The sequence below is a fragment of the Liolophura sinensis genome, chromosome 12 (assembly GCF_032854445.1).
Source record: "Liolophura sinensis isolate JHLJ2023 chromosome 12, CUHK_Ljap_v2, whole genome shotgun sequence".
Classification (NCBI taxonomy): domain Eukaryota; kingdom Metazoa; phylum Mollusca; class Polyplacophora; order Chitonida; family Chitonidae; genus Liolophura; species Liolophura sinensis.
In genome coordinates this window covers 4,054,567-4,078,995 of record NC_088306.1, presented here as the reverse complement: position 1 = coordinate 4,078,995, position 24,429 = coordinate 4,054,567, and the positions used below count along the sequence as shown (strand labels likewise).

The 24,429-nt window shown below is 39.3% G+C and overlaps 1 protein-coding gene across 1 annotated transcript; it reads right to left on the bottom strand.

Annotated features, from left to right (window-relative positions):
• Positions 1 to 2,387: 2,387 nt before the first annotated feature.
• On the bottom strand, positions 2,388 to 15,293 carry LOC135479088 (arginine and glutamate-rich protein 1-B-like). The gene is made up of 5 exons (XM_064758810.1): positions 15,052 to 15,293; positions 10,229 to 10,339; positions 9,373 to 9,598; positions 5,456 to 5,539; positions 2,388 to 4,470 (listed from the first exon to the last, which is right to left on the bottom strand). The coding sequence occupies exons 1-5, from the start codon at positions 15,201 to 15,203 to the stop codon at positions 4,309 to 4,311; spliced, it is 735 nt and encodes a 244-aa protein (XP_064614880.1). The 5' UTR covers positions 15,204 to 15,293; the 3' UTR covers positions 2,388 to 4,308.
• Positions 15,294 to 24,429: the final 9,136 nt, after the last annotated feature.

Here is a 24,429-nt window from a genome sequence, read left to right as displayed (position 1 = left end):
ATGCAGCAACAAAATATTATTTTTAAAGTCTTTGGTATGACCCAACCTGGGTTTGGATCATTGAGTTTATTTATTTATTTATTTATTTGACTGGTATTTTATGGAGAACTCAAGAATATTTCACTTACACGACGGCGACCACCACATGGTGAGGGGAAACACATGACCATCTGCTGGTTGTTGACATACATTCCCATGTAAGGGCAGAGAGGAAGCCTGCATAAGCTGAACTTGAACTCACAGCCACCGCATTGGTGAGGCTTCAGGGTCATTGTGCCATGACAGCGTGCTGAGCACCTCGGGCCACGGAGGCCCCCTAGATCAGTCAGTGCCTGATCCATACCAGGCCCATATTTATCAAAGGTCTTACGACTCAAAAAATTCAAACACAACTACAATAAAAATGTTCCCTCTAGGAAGATTTAATTTGAACTCTGATTCATTTAATATTGCAGAATAATGCACGATCCCCAATTTGTGTTCATTTCTCGTCTGAGTTTGCCCTCGGCAGTCGAGTTAAGCGCTTGCAAATTTATGGTTTCAGCATTGCTTGATTAATACGAGCCCTGGGCCTACTTTTACAAAACAGCTAATAATCATATATCAGTCACTAGGACTCGCACATTTGTACGTTACACATGGAAAAGTTCATCAGTAACTTACCAAAGGTTAGTGGTTTATTCTGAACACCATGATATCAGTGAAAAACTCTTAATTGTGGCATTAAACACAAAAAGAAAACACTAAAACGAAGTATATTTCAGATGAAAGACCATTAAACACTGTCATGGAAAATGATTTATTTTTATGGAATTCGGACCAAGTACAATGGCTTTAAAACATCAGATTCCACCATGGTCTGTTGTGAACCAGAGATTATCAGTGACATCACATCCATGTGATTTTTCTTGAATTGATTCATTTCAATCTCCATCTTGCAAGTGCATTCACGGTTCACAGCATTCATATGTCCACTGAGTGATGAAATCTGCTAGTGTATGGATCCTATGTGGTACAAACCTGATGTAATGTCACTGGTCCCAGTATGGGCAGAAATGGCCACCCTAAAATCTAAAGCTTCAAATGTGTTTTGCTTGGTTTTAAAAATCCAAATCACATTCAGGAGAATACCTTATTCAGGAAATGTGATTTACAAAGTTGTATAAAATTGACCCTTCCTATGCTACATTTAATTCCGTCTGCTCAGCATATGTCTGGTACGTTAGAAGAATCAGTAAAAAGTATCCTGCACACCATCTACACACAATGGCTAGGCCTACACTTGATAAATATGTTTGAACACATGCATTCTGGGGGCACCGTTTTTTCAGGGGCCTACGGTGTGGGCAGTAGTGGCAACTTCAGATTTCAGTTGAAAACTACATGTTGTTCGAAAGCTAATTTGTTCTCGGGAGTGGGTGGCGGCAGAGTGGTTAAGATGGGCTGTCCTTCAATCGCTTGGACCAAAAGGTGTGGGTTCCATCCAGGCCTTGGGCAATAAATTTGTGGATACCTCTTCTCTCGTTATATACAGGGCCTATAAATATGAAAACGCTACTCACTCCACCCATTACACTGACTGCTATCATATAAATGAAAAGTTCTTGAGCATGACATGAAAGCAATCAAATAAATAAAGTATTCCTCTGTTTTCTTTAAACTTGAATACAAGAAGCTGATTTCTACATGTACACAACAGGCATGACAGGCCTGTATCTCAGCAGACTACTCTGTAAACAAACAAGAAAACGGCAAATTGTCAATGGTTTTTTCACCTGTTGAGGCTTGAGCTCAGCTCTTGCTGATTGAGCTGTGTTTACAGTGGTGTGGCTGGTGCAGTAAATATGGTAAAAGCGAAACATTCTGGTCTACAGTGTTAACACTAAGCATACACTCGTAATTGTTGCGTTTTGTCCGTGTATACAGAGGAGTTGAAATTCGCAGGACATCCAGGCACTGCTTAGGAATGATCTTGCACGTGTGCAGACAGTACACATGTACATGACAAAATTACGCATTACAGCGAGATTGGTACATTATCAGCCAGACTGAATATCACTTGTCAGTCCAATCATTTTGAAGACAATTCACACTGATAAGCAATTTTGACGAAGATCCTGGAATGCCAGGAAAATTCCAAGAATATTTACCTGTTACTGATCAACTTTCCGACAGTGTACCCTGTAGACTTGCACATCATCTTGGAGGAAGGTAAATGATATTCAATGAATGCAAGATTATGCACGTGCAAACGGCGACACTATGCTAAGGTCAGGATTGAACTCCCATGTAGACGTGCCGAGTGGAGGGACTTTACCTCACCTGCTCCCAAGATTTAAACAACCAACTATTGTAATACAGATAAAAAACATAGAACCTCTGAAAACTACAAGATTAGTCCGTAAGATTTTAATATCGTCGTAGTATATACATAAATAATCAGGACTTGTGTGGGGTAAAAGTGAAGCTTCATTTAGTACAGTCCTGTTACTCCATTGTGAAATTACACATCACTTACACACAATACAAATCAATCATTTCATATCATTATGTTAAGTCTGCAGGAGAATTTTTATGCTTGATCGCTTACAACAGCTTACCCCCCACCCCACTGAAAAACAGGGCCACTAACCCCTTCCACATGCCTAATCCACCAACCCAAATTATCTCCAGCCCCCGCTTCTCATAAATGCTGAAATACTACGGTACATTCAAAATATTTCCATAAACCATTTTTCATGTGTTGTCAATTAACATGCTACTAAGGCTGTGCGATAGCCAGCATATGAACATGACCCATCCACACACTGGCACAATCCAAAATACCCATCCATACGACGAACAATCCAGCCATATCCATCCTCCATTGAAACACAATTACAATCCGAAATACCCATCCATACGATGAACAATCCAGCCATACCCATCCTCCATTGAAACACAATTACAATCCGAATTACCCATCCATATACGCAAACAATCCAGCTATACCATCAATACACAAAAACAATCCAACATACCCATCCACACATGCAAACAATCCAGCTATACCATCAATACACAAAAGCAATCCAAAATACCCAAAAGCAATCCAAGTTACCTACCCCCTCATTTCAATTTCCAACCAAACTCTACTCTTCACCTGCTCCCCTCTCAATCCTGATCTTTAACCCCTCCCAGGTGCAAAAACACTATATCTGAAGCACATCGGGCCAAATAGATACATCCCCAGCAAGAAGGGGCCTTCTATTAACGCCACGATGTAAGACACTGTCAAACCAAAGGTTTAGTGAACAACATAACACCCCAGCACCAGGTCAAATTTGTTACTGGTGAATCTTCACTTCCGCTTCATGAACAACTTTTGAGGACAGCTTAACAAAAAATCAAATCTTCATAACCCTGGTAATTCAACTTCTGCACAATTATGGAAGATGTAAGCAGTTGAACGAGCTGCTTCACATTTTCATGGTTAGAAACCGATTCGTAGAAAACTCCAAAAGCAAAAGAAAACAGTAAACCTAAAAAAAATGCAGCACGACCTCGATCTAACAAACACACACACAAAAAAGATGATCGCAGAATGCAAAGAATATCATCTTTCAGAAATTGAGAATACAGACTTTTCCATGGCGTCATGATAAGGAAGCAAAAGAACAAAAGACTGCCTTGTACACCTGTTGTTCTGAGTATGGTGAGGAAAAGACCAGTTCAGACACCATGGTCTACAACTCCCTCCCACTCTCTCAAACACAGATGTAAGTCAGACACTTCTCCAATGTTCACAGACCTTCTACCTTACCCTACATATTCCCTCAGAACTCTTTATCTCAGGCTTGCCATCATCATTTCATTTCCCTTAATTCTCTGTTCCCTAATTCCCTGTTCCCTCTCCCCCTCCCCTGTGCCCCCGCAGACTGCTATCCACGTTTTCCACCCAGCCGCATTCATTCAAAACTTGCAAACTTCATCTCACAGAAGGCAACAAACAGAGAGACAGGCATCATCATTCTGCACACACTGGAAGAGTCCAAGCATGAACCCTGTGAAGGGGTGTTTTCTGAGCTGCTGATGAATTCCCACACCCCCTATTGTTCGAGGAGTCTATCATATCAGATGAGGGACTGGGCAAGTCCAAAGTCTGTGATGGGTGAAGCCAAATGCAGCTATGTCAAAAGTTCAGACAAGTGAAATAAGCCATAGCCATATTCCACTCCCTGAAAGGAAGAGTCCAAAACCTGAAAGAGGTTTGACAGTCATGGCTTGAAGGTATTACATAGTTAGCCACTAGGGGGCAGACCACTCTAGTTATTTGCCACCAAGAGAAAAGGACACCCGAGGACGGGCATTTTTTTTGTTGAGAATAATTTCCTGTTCTCTTGATTTGCGCTTTCTGTCCTCCTCTTCAAGTTTTTGTTTTTCTTCCAGCATTTTACGCTGTTCCTCCACTAGTTTCAATTGTTCTTCAGCCTGAAAGAGAAATGAACAACACTCAGGACTAAATTGCTGGCTACAAATAAATGTTTACTCAACGCATTACCAATAAAATTTGAAATTGAATAAAATAGTCAACAAAAGGGAGTACAAAATTTTCTTAACCCTACCCTCCAAAATTACTGACTCCAAAAATGACATAAAAGCCGACACTTTATGATAGGTAAATAATTTATTGATTTCATTTTTACCGCATATTCAACACTATTCCACTTATACAACAGCATCCAGCGTTATAGTTGGAGGAAACCAGGCCAAGCCCAGGGGAAACCCACAACCATCCACAGATTGCTGACAAACCTTATCATGTACAGGACAGTAAGCCAGCTAACAGGAGCTGGCATGGCTGAACTTGAACTCACAGAAACAACAATGGTAACAGGCTCCTTTGTCATTCTGCCGTGCAAGCACCACTAGGTCAGAGAGTGAGTGAGTGAGTGCTTGGGGTTTAACGCCGTACTTAACAATTTTTCAGTCATATGACGCAAGAATCTTTAGAGTGCATGTAATGTGCCTCCTTGTTGCAGGACGGATTTCCACTGCTCTTTTATATAGTGCTGTTTCACGGAGACGCCTTACTGAAGACAAGTAAGCCGCCCCGCCCAAATCAGTATACTGTTACGGGTCAACCAGTTGTTGCACTATACCCTTCATGCTGAACGCCAAGCGAAGAAGCTACAACTTCCTCTTTTAAAGTCTTAGATGTGATTTGACCCAGAATTGACCCTGGATCTACAGCTCCCGACGCTCTACCAACTGTGCTATTGGGGTCGGTTTTAGGCCACAGAGACCACTAGAGGCAAATAAAGTTCACGAAAATATTCCTACTGGTGCTGACAATATTACACAATCCTTCCTTCCAAAAAATCCCTCTGATTAACACATCTTCAGCATCAGGGCAAAGTGAGTATCTTAGACTCAGACAGGATTTTACATCAAACAGAATTTCATTAAGCCATACCAGTTTTCGCTGTGCTTCCTCTATTTTCTTGTTGTTCTCTATCATGATCTTCTCTAAATCCTCGCGTTTTTTCCGCTCCTCTTCCTACAAAACAAAAGATTACTGTCAGAACACAATGCCAACGCCTTCCTCAGCACTCACGTACAATGCAATCATGACAAAAGTCAGTCAGTCCAATATTAGATTAAAAAAAAAAAAAAGCAAAAAACAAATGAAAGAATTTGGATATGTGATGTCAGTTAAAACTGGCACAATGTTTCAATGATCAGAACATTACATGAAATTGTCCAACCCTTCAATGTTCAGGGTAACAGCGCACTGACATCAACAGTTATAAACATCGTCAACACCTAGCCAAGTATCCACTTGCAAAAGGATAAGGAATCACACAAAGTGTGATAATTTAGCAATGCAAATGTCGGTTTTGATAAAACAGCATGTCAAATTATTAATATCCATGAAAGAAGAAAAAAAAAATATACATATATAGAGATATAAGAGATGTATGTATATATATATATATACTCTGCCAGAAGAAGACTCGAAGCGAACGAGTAGGCATTAATATGAAAGAAAGCTTCGTTTGTTTACATACCACTGTGTGCACGGTGCTAAGCCTGAGAACTTACGCTCGGGGGGCACCCATCTAGAGCCTCGTCTTTAATCTTCAGGGTTAAAGAGTTCACACTAATACAAGTAACGTACCACCTGTGGCCACAGGGGCTGTGGAGGGTGGATATAAGTGTGGTGTACTGGATTCCACAGTTGTAGAACAACCTCTCACAAATAGTTTAAAATCTGCCATCAAATTAGGCCACTAGGGGGCAGGACAGGACAAAGTTCCAGCAAAGTTTTCACCACAACAAAAACGGAACTGAACTTTCATTTTAAAAGCACCCTAAAAACGAGTTTTGTGGAACTCCTTGTATAACATCGTCGCCAAACAAGGAGGGTCATACATTACAGACAGACATAATAGACAGAGGAAAAAAAAAAAAACAAAGAATAGAAAAAGCAACAAATACTTGCTTGCTTTCCCTGAAACAAAACAGCAAACACACTTTTCAATTCCTTAGAATTGGCTCAGAATTCTGGGGAAAAGAAATAGTGGCCAGCATAAAACAGAAATCTACATGGAAAATTCATTTCGCATTTCAGATTTCGCCAACCTCTGCAGCTGAAATATAAGCTATAAATTACATACATCACACATTACTGCTACCCCTCTTACACAGAGAAATACACATCACAATTTGAAGCCACTGCCTCCAAAAATATAAGCCTGGAATTTCAAAACCTTCCCGACTTAACTTCCCACACCTTTTATATTTTTCTTTCATCGTGTTCATAAATATAATTTCATTGCTTCCCATTTCAAGCAAAAAAAAAGCTGGCGTAAACAGTTACAATTTGCTTGGATATACCTTTTCTTCAGTATTATTATTGAACCCATCGTAGGACAACACACATGTCCCAGTCTACAACAGTAAAAGAAGGTTATCCTTCAACTCCTAGCCTTACCAAATATTTTTACTGTGATAAAGAATTTACATCACGAAATATGCCGGATATTTTAAAAAATCCATCAAAAACCATATACCTACAACTGATTGCACTAGCTATTATTCGTTATTCTCAAAAATATCTTTTTAGTTTAAATCAATGATTTACACTGATCAATAAAATTTTTGTAAAATGTCATCCCAACTGCTGGGTTTTTACAGGTTTTTGTTTTCTTTTACCCCAAACTAATCACAGGGTTCCAAGATAGCTTCGGATTATTAATATAACCTTACAAGACAATTACCCATTTTGCAAACTGTGCCCAATGTCTTTAACTTTCAACATCTGACATCTGAAGAGCTTGTCTATCTACTGTCCAGGAAGTTTCCAGGGCTATTTGGATACCAGTAACAGGTATGAGCGACTAAATTCTTATCTTTATGTAATCAGAATTTCCTCTTCTTTCCTTTTTTTTTTTTTTGTCCTTTAAAATTGCATTCTTCAGATATTTTTATCAGCAAATGATCTACCAGGCATTCCCAAAAAGCCCTGGACTTGTAGTACAGCTGGTTGAACAGTGTGTTGAACATTTTATAGCACACTCTGTTGATCAGTTTGTGGTACAGCTTGTTGTACTGTTGTCCGCTGTCGGTTTTTTGCTGTCAGTGTTTGTTGTACAGTTTGTTGAACAGCTTGTTGTACTGTTGTCCACTGTCAGTGTTGCATGTTCCACATACTGTTCGATCAGCTGAACATTTCATTGAACAGTCTGTTGTGCAGCTTGTTGAACAGCTTGTTGTACTGTTGTCCGCTGTCAGTGTTGCATGTTCAACATACTGTTCGATCAGCTGAACATTTCACTGAAGAGTCTGTTGTACAGTTTGTTGAACAGCTTGTTTAACAGATTGGTGCAAATCTCAAAAGGTGACAAAGACAAGTTATCTCAATCTTATTTCAAAACAGATATTTGCTAAAAAAAAAAACAACCTAAAACAGGACAACTGTTCTTCAGATCTTCCCTTTTCGTTTGTGTCCTCTGAATTAAGATCTCTGCTCTTAAATCCAAACCATTATGAGCTCAGACAAACGCGGAAAAACTTGCTTCATGCAACCAACAAAGGACGTCCCAGCGCGGACAAAATGGTGTGCCTCACATGCCGCAAAACACGCCCCAACCCAGCCGAATACTATTGGCAAATCTTTTCTCATGAATGGACAACACTGGAAAAGCTAAAGCACATGTATCATGAACAGTGCAGTCCTAAATAAAGAGACATATGACTACACCCTGAATTTCTCAAAGACCCATATGACTACACCCTGAATTTCTCAAAGACCCATATGGCTACACCCTGAATTTCTTAAAGACCCATATGACTACACCCTGAATTTCTCAAAGACCCATATGACTACACCCTGAATTTCTCAAAGACCCATATGACTACACCCTGAATTTCTCAAAGAGCCAACTACATGAAAACGCACTTGTATCAGACAGTGAAAAAAAACCCGCCAACATATGAATGAGTTCTTGTGATATATCATGTCACTCATTAAAACTGAACTTTGCAAAAACAAAAAACTGAGGCTTACAGACATGGAGCTGAAGTATTTATACGTGTACACATGTATTCATCGTTATACAGGGTGTCCCATAAGTTGTGCACCATTCTGATTTTTTTTCTGTGTTTCAGATTTAACTGATTTTAAATATTTTTATCTCTTTCAGGGTTAATTATGGCTAATAAATTAGCAGTACAAGAAAGAGTGGAATTAGTTTTATGATTGGAAGAGATGGGGCAACACACCGCTCTGTAGCTCAAACATTCAACCTCAACCTGGATGGTGCGTGACTTCTGGGACACCCTGTATAGGTCTCTTATCCAGTAAGACATCATCTAACCTTCAAAGCAAACCTACAACACCTTTCCTAGGGCAAATAGAACTGTGTGAATCATGCAGAATGGGGAAATTAGTCACAGGCTGAGGTGAAATCGAGTACAGCTTTCATAGTATAAAAGGTAATTAACTGCAACTATCACAGGCTTGATAAACATACCTCAGAGACTATAAATTGAACACCTAGATGTCAACATGCCCTGCACTGACAATGTTCATATACCTCTCAATATACACACATCAGCCTTCATCCAACAAGATCGGAAACACCTCCGACGCAGGTGAGGTGATGTGACAAAAAAAATAAAAGTGATACAAGGTAAAAAAATTTTAATCACTTATCACTACAAGGGATAAGTTTCAACAACTAAACCATAGATCTGCAAAACACACTACTGCACTCAGAAAATGCTAGCAGTTTTCTGTTGTTCTTGTCCCATCAACCCCGACCCCCTCAAACCCAAACTGAAGATTTGCCAACAGTACCCAGCTGCTCCAATCACACGTGACATTACCTCCTTGACTTTCTGGGCTTGCAGCTCAAGCTGCCGCTGCCGTTCTAACTCTTCCAACATTTGCTTTTCCATGATTCGTTTGGCCTCTTCCACCCGACGCATCACTTCCGCCTCAATCTCATCTTTGCGACGCTCCAGTTCCTCCTCGACACGTTTGGCCACCAGCTCTTCCACTCTCTTGGCAACTTCCTCCTCAATCATTCGTTCTTCCATTTCCTTCTGACGGCTAAGGTACAGACAGAATACATTCTGTTGACATGACCACTTACAATTGTTATAATAATCTCAACAAAAATATAAAATCTTGTTTATTCTGAGTATTAAACAACTCAACAATTAGGGTAATTATTCACTATTGATTGTGTCATCATTTTCCACCATATTTTCACATTTTAGGGCAACAGTTCATGAAGTATGGCAGAGTGGTCAGTAATCACAGTTCACACTCTTCATAAAGTCAACAGTGGATATACTCCGTAGTGCTACGAACTGTGATTACCGACTACCATGTTCTTATTTCTGAACCTGAAACTCACATTTTTCAGTGGAACATAATTCTGCCTTCTAAATAAACTTCACACCAACTTTCCCTGATCAATAAAACTCTTGGAACCCTGCCCACTCCCTCAGAACTGTGTTGTCCCAACACCAACACAAATCACATCACTGCAGATGTCATTTTTACACTAATCACTGAGGCCCTACGAAAACTATAGTGTAAAGCCATTGTTACACCTCCATTCAGTTCAGAACTTTTTCTGTACACTTATTATTCCACATCTTATTAAAAAATGAAAATAAAATGATTCATTTATTGTTCAACAAAACATCCAAGCCGATCAAATCTCTGACTCACAGGAGCCTCTGTCGCTCCATCTCCGCTTTCTTCTCCTCTTCCTCTCTCTTCTTGGCACGTAATATGAGATCTTCATCACTACTGGAGCTACTCGACGTCACAGATCTTCTCCTACAACACAAACCAAGACTGTAAGATAAACATCACACAACTTGACACCCATGCCAAAGTGAATACGTGGGAATTTTATTTTATCTTAAATTTATTTATGGCTAGTGAACTTGACCCGAGATTCCACGAAGTGAAACTGCACACAAAAATATGATCAATTTAGAACAATATTTGAATCAGTTACTGTGCAGAATGTGGTAGGGACCACACCGCCATTACAGTGCTGCCTCCATTTAATTATCATGCTGAAGACACCAGGCATGACACCCCACCCAGTCACATTACAAGACACCCAGCCAACCAGTCCCGTTTCCCTGCCCAATCTATCTGCCAACTTGTACTTCGTGACAACTTGGGGGCAGCTTGAATCAACACATGGTGGACGTTTCTTCGACGTGTTCGATTCAAACATTTAAAAGGTTGAACTACCGTTAAAATAGCCGACTTCTAAATGTCTAATTCGCTGTATTTTCACAAATACTTCATACTATTTTTTTATTTGATTGGTGTTTTACACTGATATTTCAAGGATATTTCACTTGTACGACAGAGGCCACCATTACGGCGTGAGAAAACCCAGCACAGTCTGGAGGAAACCCATGACTATCCACAGGTTGCTGCAGACCTTCCCACAAACGACCTGAGAGGAAGCCCCTATCAGATGGATTTGAGCTCACAGTGATCACATTTGTGAGATTCTGTCCTGAAGACAGCCCAGAAATTGGCAGTCACATGACTGCCCTGTGGCTTTCCCAAATTGAAGCATATTGCAAAAGGCCAATGCTGGCCAGTCTGTCAACGATCAGACAGCCTTGGATGTTCTTTCCAAATGGTACAACTATCTCCGCCGATATATCAAACAAGGCTTGTTAAGAAAAAAGTAACTCCCGATCAGTGTAAACAACTTCAAAATCACGAAAGATTCACACCACTGTAGTCTCTTTCTGTACATACATCCTGATGCAATGGTCAATTTACACATTATAGGGCAGACAGGTTCTCAACTTTCAGTTTGGGAACGACTGGAAATGTCATATGTTTCCCTTTTGACTTTCAACGCTGTGTAATGCCCACATTCAGTTTGACTGCCAGCTAATAGCAGATGCATGATTCTCCTGATCTGCTAAATTGTAAGCTGAAATTGTTGGCGGAAGTTGTGGATGCAATTTTCATTTCCAGGATAAAGCATAATTTAGTCTGCATGGGCCAGGCAGCAGATTAATGTCAGAAATGTTAAACAAGACTTAGATAATACATTAATTTAACAACATTAAATGTACTACCTCCATATTTTAAATTTGTGACATTCATTTGGTCAGTAGACATTAAACCGGTAACACATGCTTTTCTGAATACAAAACTTTTTGGCTACGGAAGCCTACCTCTGTCACTGTAATCAACCTGGTACTGTCTCCAATGTAAAACCCGCGTCCTGACAGCCATAAATGTTTGTATGTATCCACATTTTCGCACACTTTAGAGTTATTTTCCAAAAAGACTTGCCCCTCAAAGTGTAACATAAATTTTGAAATGTAAAATATTGGAAATTGGACTTAAATGCTATAGACTGGTGAAGGGAAGTAACTGCGGGAAATTTTGTTCAGTACACAGAATCCTGTGTACTGAACAAAAGCCATTATTGCTGTTGTCTTTGATCGACAATATTGTGTATTTGCTAAAACACATGGAATTATTACATCAGTGGAAAATATAGAAGTTGAAAGTATAGAATAAGGCGCCACAGGCATCCTTTGTCTCTAAACTCTCTTCCACATTTACTGGGCTAAAATGAAAACAATGACGATAAAGAGTCACAATAGTCAGAATCATTTCTATTCTATTACGCCTACTTTAAACTTATACAAATTTATTAGACAGGAAAACTGAGCAAACGAAGCACAATTAAACAACATTTTCCCCTTCTATGCTGTACATTCGTCAACAAGTGTGCAAACTTAACCTAGGGGGTGAAGCATGTAAGTAGCAAATCAATTTTATATACAGGTTTCCAAAATTTCTCATTAGTTTTTGCATTATCTAAGTGCGGTCATATTTTGTATTTATTCGCGTGACTTTATTGTCGTCTCTGTTAGTGAACTTAATTGACAAGTGAGATGAACACCTTTGAGAACCCCTATTCTTTGAAATGACTCCGCCTGAGGTCAAGTGTTGTGACGCGAGCAAAGAGAACGTCTTTGATTTTACCCCTTGATGTTCAACCTACCATATAGCAGGAAAAAGCCAAGGCATAATAGAATTAATCATTACTCGAATTGAATACAGGTCATATCGTCTAACGCCCCATCCGTCTAAGTCAAATCGTCTAATACCTTACGCGGAATCGTCTAATACCTTAGGTGGAATCGTCTACGGTCAGGTCGCCTAACAATATACGTTATGTAGTGGCTATTTCAGATGACTGGTTCATTTCATCCGATTTGTTTGTAATGAGAACTTGTAATTCATTATTAATGTCTTTATTTCAGGAAAACTCTATTTTTACTACTCAGACTAGCAACCGCGAAAAGCCTCGGAAGCAGAGTTCTGCAAGAGACCAAGAAGTTACCACCATTTACTTCTGCTCGCCAAGCTTGAAGAAAAAAAAATCAGATAGAGAATACATTGACATCTGGATATACATACTGTTGTTATTTTCAATAAAATACACTTTTACAAATATATGTATGTGTTTTAAGCCACATACGCTTTGGTTCCTACGGGTAAATATTTTCATACTAATGAATATTTAAATCTTTCTTACTTCTAAAATACACTATGATAACATATATTTAATATAAGATACTAATATATTGACAGTTATGCATCAGAAACATTTTCATTTATCTATCTTTCTTGGAACCAATTCATACAAATTGACTTAGATGATAAATACACCCTGATAACAGTTTATTATTTACTACAGAATGATTCATACTTCATTCTCACTTTGGAAACACCTTTCAGCAGTGATGATGCCGTCTGAATAATTTGTCCACAATTCAAACATCTTTGACTGGTGCTCTCTCATGGCCTTAGTCAGCTTCCCTTCTGATACAAGTCTCACCTGAAGCCTTACCAACTGCGCTTCATCAAACAATAGTTTTATGAGGATGTAAAACTGCATGTCACCTCGCCTTGCCCAGTGGTTGATTCTGTGGTGCCATTCCTCCAAATCATTGTTTGTCCGAATGGAATGCCCAAACACACTCCAGTCTCTGACTACCCGCACACTGTTTTCCAGCCAGGTGGCGTGGACATAGTCAAACAGAACTGTCAGTTCGGGTGTCGTCGTATTTCTGTCTTGTATCCGCTCAAAGGTGGGCTGCACAAAATCAGCAGGCAGGAAGGGCAGGGCAAGTAATTTCCTGATCAACTTGTACGTTGCATTATCAGCACGATATGCTGGCTCCAGTCCAAGGCTCTGCACTTTGCGGAACTCTGCCTGCGCCCAGTGAAAGGCACAGCCTTGGATTTTTTTACACTTGGAAAGATTTCCCTTTGTGCCCTCCATATTCCTACACTTCTCACTCATGTGCTAACCTACTGAAGATTGTGTTACATTCTTTTAAAGCCATATAACTATTGTTCTAATCAGTTTCTGATTGTTAACGATTATATTTCATGTATAGTGAAATAAAACAAAAGAAACTTGTCTCTTTCGGATTATATTGCTTTAATGGGCTTGGACAAAAATTAGTTTGGATACACTGACACACACTCATTCATATCATTTGTCCAAGTACAGCTTCTTATTACTATACCATCTGTTTCAGATTCTATTGTTTCGAAAGAAACACAGTAGTATGAATATATTTTTGGTGCCGGAAGTAAAATGTGCTTTAAAGTTTGGAGCCAATGTGTATGTGGCTTAAAACAGATACATATATTTGCAAAAGTGTATTTTATTGAAAATAACAGTATGTATACACAGATGTCAATTTATTCTCTATCTCATCTTTTTCCTGAAATATAGATATCAAAAATGAAGCATAAGTTCTCATTGGAAACAAACACAGATAAAATGGAACCAATAATCCAAAATATCCAACACATATATTGTTAGGCGATCTGACTTAGACTCTAGACGATTCGGCCTAAGGCATTAGACGATTTGACTTAGAGGACTTGGCTGTTAGACAATATGACTAGACACCCTCAAATTTCAACTGCACACAGACAAAAAAAGTAGTTGACCCCTCCCCTGCAGATTATGAAAATAAATGTATGCCTGCTTCCCGGCTAAGAACTTTTGATGTACAAGGTTGCCAGGCCAGCATGATGGGTGTTGAGTGCACACAACAGAACTGGAGGCCAGCAAAACGTTGACTGACACGGTAAATGTAAAGAGGGTTATATAAGGAGGGAGATCAGTTAGCCCGCTGAATTAATACTATATGAATCTGCAAATGTATCATATTAAAAGGAAAAGTAAAACTTAACCCCTTCAGAAGTGTCAAAGATTGTGTGTGCATCTTTCTACAGAAATCATGGAAATGTACGATATGTTGTTGTTGTGACGTTTACTAACACTCGGTTGTTCAACGTCGATAAAACGTTGATCACATGCCAAGATTAAATGGCACCTTTTTTCCTTTTTCTTGTCAAACACACCTTTGGTATTAATCGAGAATCGACACAGGTTTTGTGCCAGATCCGAACAAGCTCAATGAATGATGTTTGAATTGAATTTAGATCGAGTAGGCTTAGGCTACCTTGTTTTGCGATCTCTCGATCGAGGTCTGTTGTGTCGACTCGAATGGCTTCTATCCCTAGACCGACTTCGAGATCGACTCTTTCGCTTTTTGTGCTTATTGCGATGTCGAGCCCGACTCGATGATCTGCTTCTACTTCTTGACCGTCCCATGACCAGCTGAGCAAGACGACTACAAAAAATCAACTGTCCCTTGCGAGGAAAAAAGCGGACAATTTGGAATCCATCTATCTCAACATGGCCGTCTTGATTAGTGGCTATGGTGGCGCCTTCTGTTGACTAGCAACATTTTGATAAAGGGGAGGTAATGCTTGCTCACATGCGTTTGACGCCCTGCGACAGTCACACTTGTTGCCATGAACACGGATACCAAGTACTGACCTGTTTATGCTGTCGGGAAATCAAATTCAAATTCTTTCACATGAAGAAGAGTTTTTTCTGTGTGTAAGATAGAAATTTACAATAATGAAAGCAAATATCCGAGAAATATGTTTAATAAGTTGTCTAGATTCGAACAAAAATTACGGTATACTTGGAAGCATGGCAGTAGGCATGTGGGTCTATATATAGAGTCCCTGTGTGTGTCTGAATTGGCTAAAACGCCAGTGCAAATCAATATCGCCAAAAACGACGTTTAATTTAACTGGACTTCATAGCCTTAATTTGTCACGCTGAGCCAAAAGCAGAGAATATGTGCCTGCATTGTCTTTTTCATTAACATTTACCTCACTCACCTATACAGATGGGATATGCTGCTATCTTACCGTATGACTTATAGAATAATATGTCGTTTAATATATACATTTATTTATTATTATTTTTTTATATACACTCTATTTATAATTTGTTTGCATTTGACATCAATGAAATATAATCAAATAAAAAGATTAACTGATATGTGTTAAATTGCACTTAGGCTGTATTTAACACCCGTCCATTCTTCTAAGAATGTGGATCCTTTTTAAAATATTTGAAATATTATGGATCGGGGTGTACTAATGTTTTCACCAACGAGATATACAAGTCAGAAAGCTTGTCAGTCACTTGCTAAATGTCGTAGGTTTATTCTGGACGATCTGGCTTCTTACATCCGCAAAACGGAAATCTTAAAAGAAACAAAATCAAGAGTTACAGTTATTTATTACTGATTATCACATTTTTTTGTTTCTTTGTTTGTTTCAAAATTTGTTAATATTTAAAAAGTTTTTAAAATCTCAAAGACTAGAACACACGTATGCACGTTTGTTTTAGACAAGGAATGTTCCAACTTTTACCTTTCCATTATACCCAGGAAATTTTCACCTCTACGAAAGCGGCCAGTTTTATCGGTGGGCGAAACCAGAGTGCACGCGGTAAAAAGCATTCGTTCGGGAAGTTACTGACGAAGTGTCCTACACGTGATGTACAGATGTGCACACTGTATGTATTGGTGGAGGACTAGGATAGCTTTAACAAACGTTAGACTGCGGAAGCGGCAACATGACCATGGTCAATCAACCAGTTATTGCTACTAAGGCTCTGCGAACAGCCCGGGAGGCTAACACCGGGTTCGAACCCGTATCTCGTTTGAAAGGCAACTGTACTCACGGGACCTCGGACCACTCCCCACAACAGGAATGACCTTTACTCTAGATGTGCTATGTTTTACAAGGAAATTGTACACTTTATCAGTATAAACACTCTAAGTGATTAGCAAATTTGGTTTTCGTTAATTTTATAATTATGTTCTGCTTAATAGCCGATGATAAGATATTAATCCTTCATTTGTAACCTATGTGCTTGACGAGGACCGTGCCACCCCGAGTCTCACAAGAAAACTATTGAACTTCTGAACCGAGTGTGCTATGTTTCAAGACAATTAAATTGTATCAACATTAAATACGCTAAATCATTAACAGAATTGTTCTCCATTGAACTTAGTTGTGTCCTGTTTAATATTCTATGATAAGTTATCAGTCCCTTAATTGTAATTTGTGTACTGGATGTTCCAGTGATTCCGCCATGATTATTCCTCTACTACGCAAATGTCACTCAGCAATCAAACGGTAATTATAGTCAATAACAACACGCCACGTGGCAAGGATTCCATTTGACCAACGCATACAGGCGTATATAAGAAGGTATGGAATTCCAACAGCGTCTTGACAGCACAGTGACAGCGTTAACGAGGCTGTAAGCTGATTTATTGATATACACCATAAGGAGAGGACCACCATTTTTGTTGATTCTTGTGAAACACAATCAGTTGACACGGCCATCCAGACGTTGTACGCCATGGTAAGTATATGTCGTGGTTTTACAGGTATTTATAATTCTTTGTACAGGACCTGAGTTCAACCCCGAGTGGAGTTCATATGTCTGAGTTTTTTACTTTAAAGCTTTGGTACTTTCTCGCTTGGTGCGCATAATGAGATAGCCTTTGAATTGGTACTTTCTCTCTCGGACCTCCACATACATTAGGCTTTTAACTTTGAAGTCTTGGACGGGTTCATTCTTTCCTGGCGTATAAGTAAAAGCTGGGCTTTTAACGTTGATATCTTTGTACTTTCTCACACGATAATCAGCATATGTGTTTTAACTCTGAAGTCTTGGTACTTTCTCGCAAGGTGAACACTATATGTTAGAACCTTAATTCGCATTGAAGTCTTGACACCTTTTTGCAAGGTGAACAGTATATGTGAGGCTTTTAGCATTAAAGCCCAGGTTTTATGCCTGGCATTTAACTTTGATGACTTGGTACCTTCTAGTACAATGATTAGGACATGTAGACATTTAGCAATGAAGTCTTATCGCATGGTGATCAGAATATTGAGGATTTTAGCATCGAAGTTTTGGGACCTTCTCGCACGGTACCGGCAAAGGTTCTAGAAGTCTTGAACACGTGCTTACAATTATTGTTTTCACTCATATTAGGAATTTGAGCAAAATACAAAACTAAACAATCTAAATCTGCTGTACACATTAAAACTGTATACGTGAAATCGTGGATCTTTCCTGTTATAAATGATGTGTAGTTCTACGTTTATTACATTCTAATGAACACTTTCTGCACTTCATTCATGTCTCTGGTCCGAAGGTTTCTGCTTATTTATTTCTCTGATGTCATACCTTTTCTGCTCTTCATTCATGTCTCTGGTCTGAGGGTTTCTGCATATTTATTTCTCTGGTGTCGTACCTTTTCTGCTCTTCATTCATGTCTCTGGTCTGAAGGTTTCTGCTTATTTATTTCTCTGATATCGTACCTTTTCTGCCCTTCATTCATGTCTCTGGTCTGAAGGTTTCTGCTTATTTATTTCTCTTATGTCGTACCTTTTTGCACTTTATTCTTGTCTCTGGTATGAGGGTTTCTGCTTATTTATTTCTCTGATGTCGTACCTTTTCTGCACCTCATCCATGTCTCTGGTCTAAGGGTTTCTGCTTATTTATTTCCCTAATGTCGTACCTTTTCTGCACTTCATTCATGTCTCTGGTCTGAGGGTTTCTACTTATTTATTTCTCTGATGTCGTACACTTTCTGCACTTCATCCATGTCTCTGGTCTGAGGGTTTCTGCTTATTTATTTCTCTGATGTCGTACCTTTTCTGCACTTCATCCATGTCTCTGGTCTAAGGGTTTTCGCTTGTTTATTTCTCTGATGTCGTACCTTTTTATGCACCTCATTCGTTTCTCTGATCTGAGGGTTTCTGCTTATTTATTTCTCTGGTGTCGTACCTTTTCTGCACTTCATCCATGTCTCTGGTATGAGGGTTTTCGAAATTTTTACATTTATCGCATTTGTTTTGTGTCATCACTGTATTCCAATAATTTTGTTTTCATCTTTCCTTTTTAAACAACTTCCTTTTGTTATTCTTTCTTTGGTGCATTCTGTTGTTGATACAACATTCAGTATTTTCTGAAATGTGTTGTGTTTATTTCTAAACGGGTAATGTATTTCTAAATATGTTTTATCTCTACCTTAATGTTATTTACTTGTTAATGTGTAATTCTTGATATGTGTTACTTATTTGTTTATGTGTTATTTGTTTCTTTATATATCCTTGTTCACTAATTTTGCTCTTTGTTTCCAAATGTCTTTTTTATTTCTTAATATATTATTTGATAATTCTTAACGGGTTATTTATTTCCACATGTGTTCTATATTTATTCTTCCAGATTAGATTGGCGTTTTTCTTTGTCTTCCTCGGCAATACATTGTTAATTTCTGTCCAGGCGACCACCTGTGAGACCAAATGCTATAGCGAACATTCCGTTTGCAGCAGGTGCTGGTACGAGCAGCGTTATCCGTGTAAAACTAGTTGTTTTGATGATCTGGTGGCGTGTATACGCCACTGCCCTCCGATCGAGAGAAAGCCAGGGGATCTTGACCCGTTTTGGATCACAAGACAAAGGCTAGCAGGCATAAAATGATCAAAAGGCAATATTTGTCTATAATAAAAATCAATACTTGATGTTGTTTTTCACTTTATCTAAGCTGTACGATTACTTCCTTATTGATTTTATGCACAAACGTGCATGTTATCTCAAATCTCATTGTTATTGCTTCATCTCTTACAAAAAATCAGTCGAAGCTTTAATCATTTCCAATTTTAAGTGAATACATTGTACAGTGGCTTGAATTCATGTGTCTTGTTTTCACTCAATAGCTACAGGAATTCCCCGTGAAGGTAGTGAGTTCGAAACTGCCTCCGGCGAGTAGGTTTGACGTTTGTGTGGAGAGGAGGCTATACCCGGCATCTGGACGTGGATTAGTGGTTTGATACCTTCGAATTAACCCTGTACACCGCTGACAAAATATTAGTGTCAGTACGATAAGCTGACTTTCGCCCCTGCTCAACAATGTGCCATTCGGCACAACATTAAAGTGGACCTGATTGGTCATTTTACCGACCGTCTGTTGCCATGGGAGCTCACAATCTAGTTTCTGAATATTCAGGCATGAAGGAATTTGGTAAAACCAACTAGCCAAGGCATCGAACCCGGAAAGTTTTTTCGTCTTGCGGGGCTTTTTAAAGTCAATGTTTTGAAACAGTCAAGCCTTTACATCAGTTGGAAGTTCTTCTGTATCGTGCCAATAGTCGGTGGTGTGTCTGGTAAGAAATACCGATGTTGGAACATTCTTGAGTATGGCGTTAAATATGGTGATATGATGGTGTGTCCGAAATTACAAAGTTTTGAAAATAGTTTTAAATTTTTGGAAACCATTGGCCATGTACAAAGCTTAGGAACTGACTGAAGGTCTGAATGCAACGATCAATTTTAAAAACTTTGGCCAGTACACTCAAAGCTTATTAAATAATTTGCAAATGTTTAAACTTAATGAATAAATAGCATAACGGCACCTCCTATGAAACACGACCGCTTCGACGGTGACCTAATATTTAGGGCGTCCACCTGAAAGTCGGGAGACCCAGGATCAAACCCGGGTCGGGTCATTCTAAAGGCTTCTAAAATGGTATAATGTGAGTGGTTGGGGTGCCATGTGTAGTGTTTTCGGTATGATACACTTCCGTTGTGGTATGGACTCTCCTCTACAAACATCTAATGACCCCTCGACGTCATATGACCGAAATATTGTCAAGTATGACGTGAAACATCAAGCATACATGCACATATCACATATAAACTCGAAGGAGATCATTTTTTGTGGGAGAAAAAATGGAACTCCAGGGGTATATCACCGACGTTTGGCAGATTTCTCAAGAACTTTCCAACGTTTGACGTACAGGCCAAGGTTGCTGGTGCCGCCGTCGTGTAAGTAAGTGAAAAGTTCTTGAGTAAGTAATGTGAAACGTTCAGAAACGTTATAAACAAACGACACACATATGTGTTTATATTTGAGGTTATAAGTCGTATGAAAACTTTTCAGTCGGATGACGACGAGGAGTCATTACATATATACAGTGTCTTCTTGTGGCGGGGTCAATCCATACCGCCAAAAAACGGCTGTCGCCAGCAGCATAACATGCCGAAGACACCAGACATGACACCTACCACCCCACTCTCCTCCCATTCACATAATGCTGAATTTCCAACATCCAACTCTATAGCCACCGATAACATATAACACCGCCATGTTGTTTGGAACTTCTGTCAGTGTCAGTAAAGCTCTAAGTTGCCCGTCAACCTTTATAAAATGAAAAATGAATGTGTCGTGGATCATGCGTAGTTATAAGCAAAATTTAGGGATTTGAAGAGTTAATATGGCTCAGTAAATCAAGGTTGGCCATGTCAACTTTTGTATTACATATAAATACGAAACTGTGAAACGAAGGGGTGTGCGAATGTGGGGCGATGCATGGAGGTAGGGGAACCTTTGGAATTTTGATTTGATTTGATTTGTGTTTTACGCCGTACTCAAGAATATTTCACCTATACGACGGCAGCCAGCATTATGCTAGGAGGAAACCGGACACAGCCCGAGGGAAATCCACGACCATCCGCAGGTTGCTGGCAGACCTTCCCACGACTGCTGGGAAGAGGTGTGGTCGTGGTGTGGTGTGGTGTTTGTAGCTGTTGGATAGTGTATGTAATGTGTTTCGTATGAAAGTGAACTGACTATGATGTGAATTCGTGTAGTGTTATTTACATATTTTACATGGTAGCAGAGCGTGGTTCGTGGAACTGGAAAGACTTCCGGCTATTATATTTCCGAGCTTGGTCTGTGATACACGTGGTCGTGCCTCTTTAATTTCTGAGCGTGGATGAAGATGGCGGCCGGAGGAAATTACAAAACTCCGCCAGTATTTTCGGAGTCTAAACCATGTGCAAGATGGCTAGATGAGATATCCGTTTGGCCATCAGTGACTGGACTTGAGAAAACGAAGCAGGGTCCAGCCATTTCTTTTTTCTGTCCGAGTCGGGATCAGTTCGGGATATAGTCTTCAGGGAGCTAGGCTAGCTGAATTGTGGTGAGGGTGTAAGTACATTTATAATGTTTTTGGATGGAATATATAAAAAAGATGAACTTTCAGCAGCCTACGAAACAAAAACAGATTTTGATAGATATAAAAAAACACCTCAAATAACAATGGAAGATTGTGTTGGAAAAACCGTATAACAAAACAAAACAGTTGATATGGCACGCCCAGAATCCGTGCCTGCTTCCAAGCTCCTAGATGGTTCCTCACTGGCGGGACAGCCAACTAGAGCTCACTGATGTGGATTATAGGGACAACACAACTTCATTTAGACAAAATTGAGAAAGTTTTATGGAAAGCAATGCATGCCTTGTGGTGATAATGCATTGTGTGACACTACACGATTTAAAGTTGAGCCTGTGTTTCCTACTACTCGCTGTCCAAACGGCTGACATATATTCTGATCCTTGCATGACGAGTGTGTGATTGAGTGAGTGAGTGCCTTGGGCTTAACGTTCTTCAGCGTTCTTTTATCTAGTGCTGCTTTACTGAGACGATTTACCAAATGCAAATAAGCCACCACACCCGAAACATTATACTGGCACTGGTCAAACAATCGTTGAACTATCCCCTGAATGCTGAGCGCCAAGCGAGAAAGCTGCAGCTTCCTCTTTTTTTTTATTGTGATAGCTGTGACACGATCCAGGACTGACCCCTGGATCTACAACCCCCGAAGCGGGTGCTCTACCAACTGAGCCATCGAGGCAGGTCCTTGTACGACGAAGTGTTTCCACGGCACAGTTGCTTGCAAAAGACTGTTCGCCATATCCACGGCATCGGTGTGGAGCTGGAATCAGATGACGGCTTGTATGTTCTCCTGCAGTCGAAAGCATGAGCCATATGTACATGCCATATTAGAGTACAACAGAAACAACAGACTGAAGGATCGAGAAATTGTATGGTTACTTTCTCAGTCCTGTATGACTACGTTCTCACTTCTGTATGGTTACGTTCTCACTTTTGTATGGTTACGTCCTCACTTCTGTATGGTTACGTTCTCACTTCTGTACGGTTACGTTCTCACTTCTGTATGATTGCGTTCTCACTTCTGTATGGTTACGTTCTCACTTCTGTATGGTTACGTCCTCACTTCTGTATGATTGCGTTCTCACTTCTGTATGGTTACGTTCTCACTTCTGTATGGTTACGTCCTCACTTATGTATGGTTACGTTCTCACTTCTGTATGGTTACGTTCTCACTTCTGTGTGGTTACGTTCTCACTTCTGTATGGTTACGTTCTCACTTCTGTATTGTTATGCTCTCACCTCTGTATGGTTACGTTCTCACTTTTGTATGGTTACGTTCTCACTTCTGTATGGTTACGTTCTCACTTTTGTATGGTTACGTTCTCACTTCTGTATGATTACGTTCTCACTTCTGTATTGTTACGTTCTCACTCCTGTATTGTTACGTTCTCACTTCTGTATGATTGCGTTCTCACTTCTGTATGGTTACGTTTTCACTTCTGTATGGTTACGTCCTCACTTATGTATGGTTACGTTCTCACTTCTGTATTGTTATGCTCTCACCTCTGTATGGTTACGTTCTCACTTTTGTATGGTTACGTCCTCACTTCTGTATGGTTACGTTCTCACTTTTGTATGGTTACGTTCTCACTTCTGTATGGTTACGTTCTCACTTCTGTATGGTTACGTTCTCACTTCTGTATGGTTACGTTCTCACTTCTGTATTGTTACGTTCTCACTTCTGTATGGTTACGTTCTCACTTCTGTATGGTTACGTCCTCACTTTTTTGTGGTTACGTTCTAACTTATTTTCTTTTAGACATGTATGCATGTATTACACACAATAAAGATGTACAGCATAGTACATTCCATTTTCATGCGAAGAAATTAAAAGGTTGTTGGAAATTCACATATTTTATTTTCACTTAATTTTACCCCTCTTAATTCTAGATATAGTCTCTCACCGAGGAGGTAGAGGATTCGATTCTAATTCTGGTATGTAGGCTTAAATACAGATTTGCACATAGCTTCATTCTAGAAGAATAAATATCTATGACGAAAAAAGTTCAAATAAAAAACACTTTTATGGAAATATTGTAACACATCAAAAATATTTTAAATTATTACAGAATAAATAAAGTATTCGAAAATAGATGGCACATTTAGAAATAAATAACACATTACAGTATTTAATTAAAAAAAATTAACACCACATGAAAAATTAAAAAACACAGAGGTAAACATAAGAAATAAATTACCTTTCGCAAATATATAGCACGTTTGGAAATCCTACCGGTAAATCTGGATCACAGTCCAAATTTGATCATGTAACACCTTTTACAGATAATTGCAGTACCTGTATGCAAATAAAACCAAAGGTACATGCAAACATTTTTACACCCTCAACAATTAAAACACTTCATGGGAGTCGAAATTGTCCCTAAACATTTCAGTCTTGATATATCTGTGCTCGACTTCTCAAACTTTGTGTTTTT

Excerpts from the sequence above, each read along its gene's own strand:
- LOC135479088 (XM_064758810.1), bottom strand. The coding sequence starts at position 15,203 with ATGGGACGGTCAAGAAGTAGAAGCAGATCATCGAGTCGGGCTCGACAT. Across the intron at positions 10,340-15,051 it reads TCGAGAGATCGCAAAACAAG|GAGAAGATCTGTGACGTCGA; the intron begins GTAGCCTAAGCC and ends TTTGTGTTGTAG. Across the intron at positions 4,471-5,455 it reads AGGAAGCACAGCGAAAACTG|GCTGAAGAACAATTGAAACT; the intron begins GTATGGCTTAAT and ends TTTCTCTTTCAG.